The sequence below is a fragment of the Castanea sativa genome, chromosome 3 (assembly GCF_040712315.1).
Source record: "Castanea sativa cultivar Marrone di Chiusa Pesio chromosome 3, ASM4071231v1".
Lineage (NCBI taxonomy): Eukaryota > Viridiplantae > Streptophyta > Magnoliopsida > Fagales > Fagaceae > Castanea > Castanea sativa.
The window spans coordinates 9,036,723-9,049,360 of NC_134015.1; the positions used below are offsets into that span (position 1 = coordinate 9,036,723).

Sequence of the window (12,638 nt, forward strand, 5' to 3'; positions counted from 1 at the left end):
TTTAAGTTCCTAAAAACATCTCTCAACAAGAAAAATGTCAAGCATTGAGATCCAACACACACACACACACTAAACAAGTCTAACCAATTTTATATCACAAAAAAAAGTCAAGACAGTTTAGTGAGCATTCATTAACACAAGTATTCCTTGTGATGGCCAAATCACATTATACTTGTACATGTATCAAAAGTAACAAAGAATATTGCATGTTGTGTGTGAAAAACATTGCAAGATTGCATAAGTGTCTACATGTTATGACGATTTGAGATATGAGAAAATGTTAGGTTCTAAGAGTTTAGGGACTAATGTATTAGAACTTCAATGTGTATTGTGATGGTAAACCATTATTAAAATATTTAGTCTAGGTTTAGACTTGCTCAAAGTTTGGTGTAATGTAAATTTGGAATCGAGTAATTGCAGGTCTGCAAGGTTCGATCGATCGAGAATCGTAGATCAGGAATTTTTTGCAGAATTTTAAGTTGGCCCAAACAGCAGTTCAAGCCCATTAAGGATTAGGGTTTCAGATCTACTTCTCCCACTATATAAAGGAAACCCTAAGCACGTTTTTAAGGGCTTATAAGAGAGAGAAGAGTGTGCCACTTTTTGTATCTAGGGTTTTGTACCCAAAGCTCTCTAGAGTCTGTGTTGATGTTGTTGCTGTGTATGTGAATCTCTTGTGAGATCTAGAGGTGTTTGCCTTCACATATACTTAGGGTTATCAAGAATCAAGACTATGTCAAGAACTTGATGATCATTCAGTTGCTGCATTAAGAGCTTAAAGATATACAAGCAGGAGTGCTTATGCTTGTTGGGAATTCAAGAAAGAAGCAGTCCATGGACTCGAAGTTGTCACATGGTCGTTGTAGTAAGTTTCCTACTCAAGGTAGCAATAGGATGTTAGTGTTCTAAGTAGCTATTGTGTAAATTTCAATTCTTTCATAATGGATTCAGTTTTGCCTTGAGGATAGCTAGGTTAAATTCTCCCTAGGTTTTTTACCGGTTTGGTTTTCCTGGGTCATCATATTATTGTGTTTTTTATATTTTCACGGTGTTACATGATATGATTGTTTTGTTTTAACCTAGATCTGAATAATAAACCTAAGTATTCACTTGGTTAATTAATTAGGTTAAACAATTTAGTTTTACAGGGGTCTAAAAACGTACAAGTGGTATCAGAGAGGGTTAGCTCTAGTGTTTAGATCTTTCGATCTAAGAGTTGATCCTTGATCCCTGTTATCATGGATAATTTTAAGTGTCTTACTGTTTTTGATTGTGATGATTTGAATAAAAATGATACTGTTGTTTCTGTTGATTTTATTGATGCCTGTGAAACTCTCCGTAAGAAATTATTGAATCTTTGAAAATTGCTAAGAAATTCAAGGAATAGTTAAAATTGGCTAATCTTGAAAAAGAGGAATTAGTTGTTAGATTAGATGAATCTAATAAAAAGAATGAATTTTTTAGAAATTAAATTTCCTTTCAAGATGAGAAGATGAAAAGCTTGGAATAAGAGTTAGTTGAATCTAAAGCTAAAATTGAAAATTTGTCTAGTACCAAGCCTGCTGTTGATAACAGAAGTGTTTCTGTTTCTCTTAAGCCTAAATCTGAAAAAGTTTATATCCCTCATTTCAAGAGGAATATTAAAGAAAATAGTTATTTTGTTAGGTTAGATAAAGGTAAAAGTTCTGTTGTAGACGCTGAAGTTTCTACACCTAAGTCTAAATCTACTGTTAGAAAGCATAACAAATCTGTTTTTATGCCTACTTGTCACATTTGTTGTGTTGTTGGTCATATTAGACCAAATTGTTCTTTGTTAAGGCAATAACCAAAATCTGAGACTAGATTTGCTGTTAAGAATACTGATGTTCCTAAATTTGTTCTTATTTGTCACTTTTGTGGTGCCTCCGGTCATATTCATCCTAATTGTCATAAATTGAAATTTAAAAATTTTGTATTTCAATCTAGGATATGTGATGATATTTCTCCTGCCACGAGTCAAAATAAATTGTTTCATATGCTTTTGAGAAATTTAAGCTTGTTGGCTTGTGAAAGGAAATTGCAGGATTTTAGTCTTTCTCAGAAAATTGGTATAATTCATCAAATACACTGTTTTCATGGATTTTTACCTACAAAGCCAAAGGCTCATGCTATATGGGTGAGAAAAGATTCTCTAAGGTGAGTGTTGTTTACTTGTCCTTAATTTAATTCTTTCAATTTATTGTGGACATGTTTTCTTTTAGTTTTTGGTTGTTTTATTTTCTTAGGTTGCTTTGATTATTCAAAAATCCAAAAACATTGAAAAATTTCAAAAAGACAAAAATATTTTATTTTGTGTCTTGTTTTATTTGTTTTGAGGATTACATGAGTTATAATATCCCTCTCTTGATTTAGAACATGCTTGACATTGTGGAAATGCTAAGTTATTTATGATTTTGTGTGAGTATGTACTAGTTTGTACATGTACTTATGGGTTAATTAAGAAATTAATATTTCTTGTTTGTGTACCCTCTATAGCTTAGTTAAGCACTATCATGCATAGTTTTGCATTGTTCTTTTAGCATAATGTGTGCTTTTTGTTTTTGGTCATAAAAAATTTTTAAACCAAAAAGATTTTTGTGTTTTGTATTACATATCATGGATTTGAAATCAAGGCTGGTCATATTATCTTTACATAACTTGTTTATGTATCTTGTTTAGCTTGAATGAGCTTATTTTATTGCACTTTACTAGTTTGAGCTTTGTAGTGCATGTTGTGTGGGAGATGTTTATATTTTTTGATCACTTTGTCTTGATCTTGAAGTCACATGCCTTTGATTGTCGGACTTGATCTTAATGAGAAAAGCATAAATAACCATCTCACCACTGTTTACTAGCCAATCATGAACACCTTAGTGTATATTGTAAGATTTTGTACTCAAGAAAATGTAGCACATGCACAAAAAGAATATAAGGTGTAGCCTCTATTTAAATGATAAAATTGGTGTGTATATTATTGGGTTATAATTAAATCAATCAAATAAAATTGGTGTGTACATTATCCCGGCAATCTCTAATAAGTTTCTGATCAAATAAAATTGGTATGTACATTATAAGGCAAATCAAGAAACTTACATGATTGCAATCTTTTATTCTAGGAGATGTGAGAGTTATATGATGTAACTCTTTAAGGGATAGTCTCTTTTAAATGTATGTGATGGATTTTGTAAAAATTGTGATTGATTACTATCTACATATCACCTCATATGTATCTCAAGTTTTTACTAGTTGCACACACAACACAAGTTACTCTTTGTTAAACTTAGTACATATTATTGTGTGTGATCTTGTTGTGGCCATCCAAGATTAATTTTCCTATGGTGTTGATACAAAATATGTTCATTGATTGATTTTTGAGGACAAAAAGTGTGAAAATATTGTTTTTGGAAAATTTGGGTTAAATACAAGTGTTTTTGAAAAACTTTTGATCTCATACTCATGTATTTCATTTATAAAATACAATGCTTTGAGGAGTTTCTGCAAAAAACTGCTCTGTTTTTCAAAAATTTAAGTTTTCCAGATTTTCGATTAATCGAAGCTGTTTCTCGACCGATCGAAATTGCGTTAAAATTTTTTGGTTTGAATCTGCCTGGCTCGATTGGTATTCAATTGATGCTCGACCGATCGAAACTGAAAAATTTTCAGTTTTTAGATGTTTGACCAATTTTTTTTCTCATGCATCATTTATGTTTAGGATTCACATGCATTGCATTTTTTTTGTGTCCATTTTGCAGTTTGCAGTGATATCTCTCATTGTTTTCACACATAACATGCATACATTTTGCTAAATTGGGTACTCAATTTAATCAAAAAATTGATTGATTAATATTTTGAGTCGTTTGTACATTTTAGTATATGCTATTTTTTTGTGAACTACAAAAAATATTTTTCTTAAGAGATAAGATGGATAATAAATATGCAAATATTTTCTCTACTCATGCAACTGTTTATGGGTCACATAGTGTCAAGTTTGCATTTATTGATAGAAAGAATATTTTTCTTCATGTGTATCCTCAACTTAATTTTTAAGTTTGGTTTGTGTTTTTTTATTTTTCTCCACCTCCTAATTTTTCCCTAAAACTCTTTTTCCCAAAATTTGTTTTGTTTTTCCTATTTTTATAGGGGTAAAAGTCTGTTTTTAAAACCTTTGTTGTTCATAGGGAGAGTTGTTGCTCTTCATTGGGGGAGCTGTCTCTATTTTTCTAAAGAATTGAATTTTTATGTGTTCCCTTAATTCTCTATTTTCTCTTATCCTTTGTTGCATATGTATTCTGTTTACTCTTTAATTGAGTTGTCTTTGTCAATATGTGACAAAAAGGGGGAGAACTAGATGAAATTTGGAACAGTTTGTTTTGTTTAGGGGGAGATGAATTTTTTTTTGAAATGGGGAGAAAATAAAATTTTTGATGTATCTAACTTAGGGGGAGAGTTAGTTTGCATATTTGTTGATTTACTGTTTTTATGTTTTTCTTTCCATACATGTGTTTATGTGTTTGTTAAGTATTTCAGGAATATATAGGTTGATTCAGTCGTGCTGCTGTCTATACTTGCAACTAATAGATAGTGGTTAGGTTGAATTATTTTTGGGCATTTTGTAATGGGCTGTTTTGTAACTTTGAGCATTTTTGTTTTGGTATGTGTTTTGTCACGGATTGCCAAAGGGGGAGATTGTTAGGTTCTAAGACCTTAGGGACTAATGTATTAGAACTTAAATGTGTATTGTGTTGGCAAATCATGATCAAAACATTTAGTCTAGGTTTAGACTTGCTCAAAGTTTGGTTTAATGTAAGTTTGGAATCGAGTAATTGCAGGAAATTACTGTTCTATTTCTGCAAGGCTCAATCGATCGAAGAATAGACTTGATCGATCGAGAATCGTAGATCATGAATTTTCTGCAGAATTTTAAGTCAGCCCAAACAGCAGTTCAAGTCCATTAAGGATTAGGGTTTCAGATCTAATTCTCCCACTATATAAAGGAAACCCTAAGCACATGTTTTTAAAGGCTTCTAAGAGAGAGAAAAGTGTGCCTCTTTTTGTATCTAGGGTTTTGTACCCAAAGCTCTCTAGAGTCTTTGTTGTTGTTGTTGCTGTGTATGTGAATCTCTTGTGAGATCTAGAGGTGTTTGCCTTCACATATACTTAGGGTTATCAAGAATCAAGATTATGTCAAGAACTTGATGATCATTCAGTTGCTGCATTAAGAGCTTAAAGATATACAAGCGGGAGTGCTTGTGCTTGTTGGGAATTCAAGAAAGAAGTAATTCGTGGACTCGGAGCTGTCATGTGGTCATGGTAATAAGTTTCTTACTCGAGGTAGCATAGGATGTTAGTGGTCTAAGTTGCTATTGTGTAAACTTCAATTCTTTCATAGTGGATTCAATTTTACCTTGAGGATAACTAGGTTAAATCCTCTTCAGGTTTTTTACCGATTTGGTTTTCCTAGGTCATCATATCATTGTGTTTTTTATATTTCCGCTGTGTTGCATGATATGATTGTTTTGTTTTAACCTAGATCTGAATAATAAACCTAAGTATTCACTTGGTTAATTAATTAAGTTAAATAATCTAGTTTTACAGGGGTCTAAAAACGTATAAAAAATTAATTTAACTCACACACAATCATAATTGTTTGATGAGAACTATCACCTTCAAGGTACATCCTATAACTCTCACATCTCTTAGAAACACGCTTGCAACCATATTTAAAAGTATTTTGATTCTTTTTGCTTTTATATTCTTTGTATATTTATCTTTTGAGCATATTATGCATGAGCATATAGAGAGAGAGAAAAGAAATACATAATTCTGTTAAGCTAAAAACATCACAATTTTGCTATGCCAAAACATACAGATGTTATTACATGATTGACAGGCTTTAGTGGTGAGATGGTTATTTATGTCTTTTTCTTAGGATTTTCTAATCATTCCCAACAAAAAGAGTGATATGAGTGTTAAGTGTAAAAGAGACAAACTTAATCGTACTCATCACAAACACGAGCCACAAAGCTCACTTGAGTAGTTGTGCATTAAAGTGCTCATCTAAGTTACAAGAGATACAAAGTTTAGAAAACTTTGTTTCAATGGCCATCTAAGGTACACAAGCACTAATGTATACAAACACACACTGTTTTTATTTTTTTTAAATCTTTTTATTTTGAAAAATAAACAAAATAAAGACTAAACAATCAAAAAAAAAAAACATGAAAGCATGAAAGCATGATTCCAAATGCAGATAAAAAATCAAGCAAAGAGAGTTCTACTTTAGATAGAAAGATTTAAAACAGAGGACAATAGAAAAAACAACTAAGTCTTAGACTCTTTTCTCACCCACACAGCACGAATCTTTGACCGTGAAGATGAAAAGACACGTGTCCTAATATGTCTACTAAAAGACATAGAAGAATTAGAATTCTCCTGAAATTGAGTTAAAAAACTCAAAATTTTTAATAATTCTCCAAACAAAGGTGTAGTTCCTTAAGAGGAAACCTGTGACCATTTAAACACTTACTTTTGAGGATACAACTTAAAGCAATTAAGACGAATGTATCTAGAAACACCACAATGGTGACAAACATGAGCAGTTTTTAGAGCTATTCAGCTTCCTAAAGTGAGGTCTATCAAAGAATTTAGAATTAGACAAATCAGCTATGGATTTCATACCTTTATGACCTTTCTTAGATTGGGGTACAAAGACAGTCTGTGATCCAAAAGCCGTAGAAGAGGAGGGCTGGAGGAAATGGCATATCCTAAGCCAGCCTTATCAGAACTAAGTTTTTGAGCACTCAATATCTCATCAAGCTTTGCACTAGACATCCTCTTTATTTGAGTTCTAGCTTGACTAAGCTCTACCTCAAGATTTTTGGTCTTCTCTTCTAATGAGGTGTTTTCCACAACAAGAGTCTCAACTAACCTTGTAGTCTCATCTAGTTTGACTAACAGATTAGCTTTTTCAGTTTTTACCTCATTAAGCTTTCTTCTACAAAGATGAGAAGTCTTTTCAGATTTTATAAATTTAGTGCATAGCTTATCATAGGCTTCCTGAAGGGCCATCTTGTTGGGTACTTCATCATCAGAAGAATCTTCACTGTCATTAGCACTCTCTACAATCATCTTATCGATTGTGGTAGCAAAAGCCATAAAGTGACCACATCTATCCACATACTCATCAGAAGAGTCATTTTCAGTATCACTCTAAGTAGCAATCAATCATTTATCTTTTGACTTCTTGGTCTTTTCCTTCATAAGATAGTTTGGACACTCTATCCTCATATGACCAAAACCTTTACACTCATGGCATTGGATAAGGGGTTTCTCATTCTTACCTTTCCTAGAGGATTTAGATTTCCTAGGAGGTTTGTCTTTATCCTTTTTCCTAAATTGAAGAAGCTTGATAATCTCATCAGCTATGAAGGTTAAGTCTTCATCCTCATCCTCATCCTCATATTTATCTTCATCTTCAGAGTCATCACTCTCTTCCTCTATACCCTTAAGAGTTAAGTTTATACTCTTTCCACCTTTTCCCATTAAACCTAATCCCATCTCAAGGTTTGAAAGTTCCCTATAAGCTCAGTCAAAGGAATTTGATCAATGTCCTTCACTTCTTCAATGACAGTGATCTTGGCATGAAATCTTTCAGGTAAGGACCTAAGGATTTTTCTAACAATTTTGGATTTTGCTATAAATTCTCCAAGGTTGAAGGCAGAATTCACAATATCCTTGAGTTTAGCATAGAACTCATCAAAGGTCTCATCCTCCTCCATCCTTATTTCTTCAAAATTACTAGTGAGTCTTTGAAACTTCACAGTCTTTGCTACCTTGGTACCTTCATAGGTGGTCTCAAAAATGGTCCATACTTCCTTGGCAACTTCCATGGATGATATTTTCTTAAATTCCTCATTGGTCACCCCACAAAACAAATCATTCAAGGCCTTACTATTGAAATTTGGTACTATGATTGTTGCTTCATCCCAATCCACCGGTGCTTCCTTTAGCTTAATTCAGCCAATTTCAATAGCTTGCCATACTTTTTCACCTAGAGCTTGCAAAAAAAAAAACTTTCATACAAACTTTCCACTACGCATAATTAGTGTCATCAAATAGAGGAGGAATCAAAAGAGATTGTCCACGATCCATGACAATGGGGGTATAGAATCACACATAGGAAATTAATCTAATCAAAGTGTACCCGCTCTGATACCCCATGTTAGGAAATTTAGATCCCAGTTGATAGAATTACAAGTTTTAAATTTAAGTTGTTAATTAGATTTATTATGTACAAAACTTGTTAAAACAAACAAATATTGATATCATGTCAATATCATGAACAACGAAAAATTCAATAAGACAAGATATGATGACCCAAGAAAACAAATGAAACAAACTAGTTTCATAGTAAAAAACCTGGGGGAAAACCTTCCCGAAAAGCAATTCACTATAGTAAAGAGAAGTTTTAGATCTAATACAAAACCTTTATCCCTAAGCTATGCAATCCCCGTAGATAAACTCACAGTAAAAATCTTCTACCGCTTCAAAATCTCTAAACTCTTCAATATACGAATAACACCATTTTGATGCACGAATCTCAGTACGTGGCTAACCAATGATGCACGACTCCTAATACGTGACTAACTCACCAACTTGAAGAAGATTGTTGACTGCAAAGTTCTTCACTTCATTAACAATGAAGATCAAGAAGTACTTAATTACAAAACTCTAAGGCGCAAAGACGCAGTAGCTTCTTTTAGAGAGAATAAGGCATCAGTCACATTTTGCATGTGTTCTCCTTGTATTTTAATATGTGACTGCTTTTAAAATAAGTCTTATATATGTTTAAGATTGTGAGAAAAGAAACCCTACACATATATGTCAACATGGGCCGAAAATCAGATCTGAAAATTTGAATTTCATAATTCTCGATAGATATAGTTGTCGAGCTATCTGCTGAGATCTCGATAGATATATCATATATCTGTCAAGCTATCTGTTGAGATTCATTAATCTTCGATAGATATTATTTGTCGGCAGCTGTTGAGAATCTGTCCAGCTTTAATAAACAGCTTTTCTTCACTTGTTTCTTGGTCCAATATTCATGGCTTTAATACTTGGCTTGAACAACATGTTTTTTGAAGTCTTAAATCCATCCTAAATTTACCCAACTATGAGTAAAGTACGTTTTGTCAAAGGATTAATTAATTCTAAATAACATATGTACATAGCAATTCCCACATATGTCCTAACATATATTATGAAAATTACCATACATACTATATCATAAGGTGAAAATTTGTGGATTCCATTAATTAGCTCAACTTGTAAACTCTCTTGTTATCGAATAAGAAATCTAAAGTTGATTTCCGCCTACAACAAAAACCAATTTGTGTTTTGGTTTGACGATAAAGAGCAATTATCATGAGTGAGTGTCATATGTTAAAAGTCTCGCAAAAAGAAAAAGGAACATAAGGGGGGAAAATTCAGGAGCATGACCCGCTTGATCGAAAAGTAGTAATGTCCTTGGCTAATCATGGAAACCTTATTTAGGCATGACCTCAGTGATCAGTCCTACCAAAATTTCAATAGCATCAACTGGTATAAACTACGATTTGAACTGACTCCCGAGGATTAAATTGGTGATCATTGTATGCCTTCAAATCACATACAAGTAACTTGGTGCATGATTGTATGCTTTCAAATTTTCAATAGAGATAGTATTGTAATGAAATCACATAGGATTGAACCTTTGTCATTAGAACTCATCCTAGGCCGTGTTTAACTTAATCGGTGATTGTATGGTTTCATTATTAATCTAAGGTATAATTCTATAGCATCTTATCCAAAGTGAAAAGAGTTTCAAAGCTCGACCAAAACCTAACCATATATGCAAGATTTAAATTCATAAAGGAAATGATTTTGCCGCCAAATTGAAAGACAAAGACATAAAGAAATTATAAACCTAGAAGATGAACTAAGCAAGCACACACTGAGGCAAAAATAAAGGTTTATAATCAGTTCTTTTTAGGTACAGTTCGGTTGAGACCATCCCAAAACTTGAAACGTGCACAAATGTCGCCCACTCATTTGTATAGTACAAACTGCATCAATATTTTAAGCTATATAGATTTAGATCATGTAAATACCATTAATCAGATTATATGGGTCTATGACTCTAAGTGGAGTGTAGTGGAGGGGACCAAATTTGTACTGTAGTTGATACGGCTTTCAAGGTTTTATATTTATTCAAAACCATATCATTCCCAAAATATATATGGCTGCAGAGTTGGAAAACTAATCAACTTACTAAAATGTAAAAGCCCTATTCTTTATTCACTTTTATTTGAAACAAAATTTAACTTTTTTCAATAAAAATGAGAAGGGGTGAGCAACTATGACTATTCTATTTAAGTGTAACCATAATATATAATTCTCTTTTTATTAAATAACTAATGTCTGAGAGATTTAAATGAAAGAGGGGTCTCAAATAGGGGATCTGTAGATACTTACTCAAATGGTTGAGTCATAAATTTGGTACACGATGCACTAGGTGAATGAAATCACTAAAGTTAGGTCCACGTTGAGTTCTAGTGATATGACATGACTAATTCAGTGCCTTGACAAAAAATATTTTCTATTAACAAAATCTTGCTACTTTGTTTGACGCTAAAACTTAGGTACTATACCATGACGTTTTAAGATCCATGTTTCTCAGTTTGTTTTAATTTCTTAGCTTAGCAGGAGTCTGATACGTTGATTCTTTATCTCTTTACATATGCTAAAACCATTTGACATCAACAACAGCTTCAATATCAGCTATAGATTTAGCAGAACTTTATTTTAATATTTTGAAGTCAAACTTTGAAACATAGACCCTAGTGCTATTGCATCACCAAGATCATGTCTCTACCTAGGCTTTTACATCATAGATCATACCATTATGACCATAGTGACACACCTTCACATGCAACATATATATCCACAATTGTTATATGTACATAACATGTTTCATGCATGTGTTTATACATAACATGTTTCATGCACATAGACACATGCATATACATGATATACATACTTTCATCTATATAAGTGAAGATACATGATCCACTAGCAACATGTCTGTGTTTGAGAAGAAAAAAATTCATTTGATTGCCAAGCCAACTTTAGAAATGGATGATGAGCAAGAAAGATTGCTTCCAATTGCAAACGTGGGTAGGATCATGAAGCAAATCCTTCCCCCAACAGCAAAGATTTCCAAGGAAGCCAAACAAACTATGCAAGAATGTGCAACTGAGTTCATAAGTTTTGTCACAGCGGAGGCATCTGACAAGTGTCACAAAGAGAACAGAAAGACTGTCAATGGGGATGACATCTGTTGGGCTTTGAGTACTCTAGGTTTTGATAACTATGCTGAGGCTATAGTACGCTACTTATATAAATATAGAGAGGCTGAAAGGCTAAAAGCTAATCAAAACAAAGGTAATGGTACTCCTGACAACCATGAAGAAGAATCAAACTATAGAAGTGGAGGTCCACATGGGAGGCAAACTGAGCTTCCTATCCCATTAGAGTTTAGAGTTACGGAGAGGGGTGACAACTCTCAAGCAAGACCATCTTGAACTATAATATTGTCTACTGCATGATATGATGTGCTGATGAATAAGATCACTACTGGAGGTAGAGGTTCAAGCCATGTGTGTGGATGTAATCAACTGTGAAAGATTTGAATCTATCTTTCTTCAATACTTTTGTAGTTTAAGGTAAATTTGCATCTTTCTGCTCCACTTAATGTATCATTTTCTTCATATTGTACTTTTTTTCTTCCTCTCTTTTGCTGAAGGAGGAGAGGAACCTCTGTAGAAGGTGATAAACAATATATGTAGTCTGGCTTGCACTTAATTTGCAGTTTTCATGACAGATCTTAATGTTATATGATAGTACATAGAACTTCTATAGAGAGCGTTCCGGTATTTTAATTTAGAAAGAAAAAAATATGTGAAATTTATTTCTACATTATTTGATATTCAAATTTTGACCATTAATTTTTACTTATTGGAGTTTTATTTGAGAATTTACCATATTAAACTCACATGTAAGAACAGAAGGTGCTGGCCAATATATGTAGTCTGGCTTGAATTTTGCAGTTTATACTTGATAGATACTAATGTTAAGATGGTACTCTCATGAGCAGTTCTTGATTTTGAAAGGAAATAAGCTTGACAATAGTTTAGAGGACAGTGTAAGAAGAGTCCATTTTGGTTAGGCATTCAGATTCTGGCTAGACACAAACTTGGTTTGCTAAATTGGTAGCTATAAAGGAATTTTAAACTCTTCTATGTGATTGAGCACTTCTCACTTCTTCTAAAGACTAAGGATCATTTTGGGATGAACATTGGTTAATGAGATGTAATTATTCCCATTTTTGGGATTAAGGCAGTGGAAAACTTAATTTGTTCTCTACTGTGATTTATTCACATCATTCTGTTTTTTTTTTTTTCTTTCTTTCTTTCTGTTTTTAGTAAAATATATCATGTAATTACATCCCAAGTGGCCAGCTGATATTCCTATTTCCAGATTAAGGAAATGCAAAAATTATATTCTTCTCAACTGTAAGA

At 32.9% G+C, this 12,638-nt stretch overlaps 1 protein-coding gene across 1 annotated transcript; it reads left to right on the forward strand.

Moving 5' to 3' along the window:
- The first annotated feature begins 11,177 nt into the window (after positions 1 to 11,177).
- On the forward strand, positions 11,178 to 11,685 carry LOC142626835 (nuclear transcription factor Y subunit B-4-like). The gene has a single exon (XM_075800543.1). The coding sequence runs from the start codon at positions 11,193 to 11,195 to the stop codon at positions 11,640 to 11,642; it is 450 nt and encodes a 149-aa protein (XP_075656658.1). The 5' UTR covers positions 11,178 to 11,192; the 3' UTR covers positions 11,643 to 11,685.
- The last annotated feature ends 953 nt before the right edge of the window (positions 11,686 to 12,638 follow it).

Excerpts from the sequence above, each read along its gene's own strand:
- LOC142626835 (XM_075800543.1), top strand. The coding sequence starts at position 11,193 with ATGGATGATGAGCAAGAAAGATTGCTTCCAATTGCAAACGTGGGTAGG.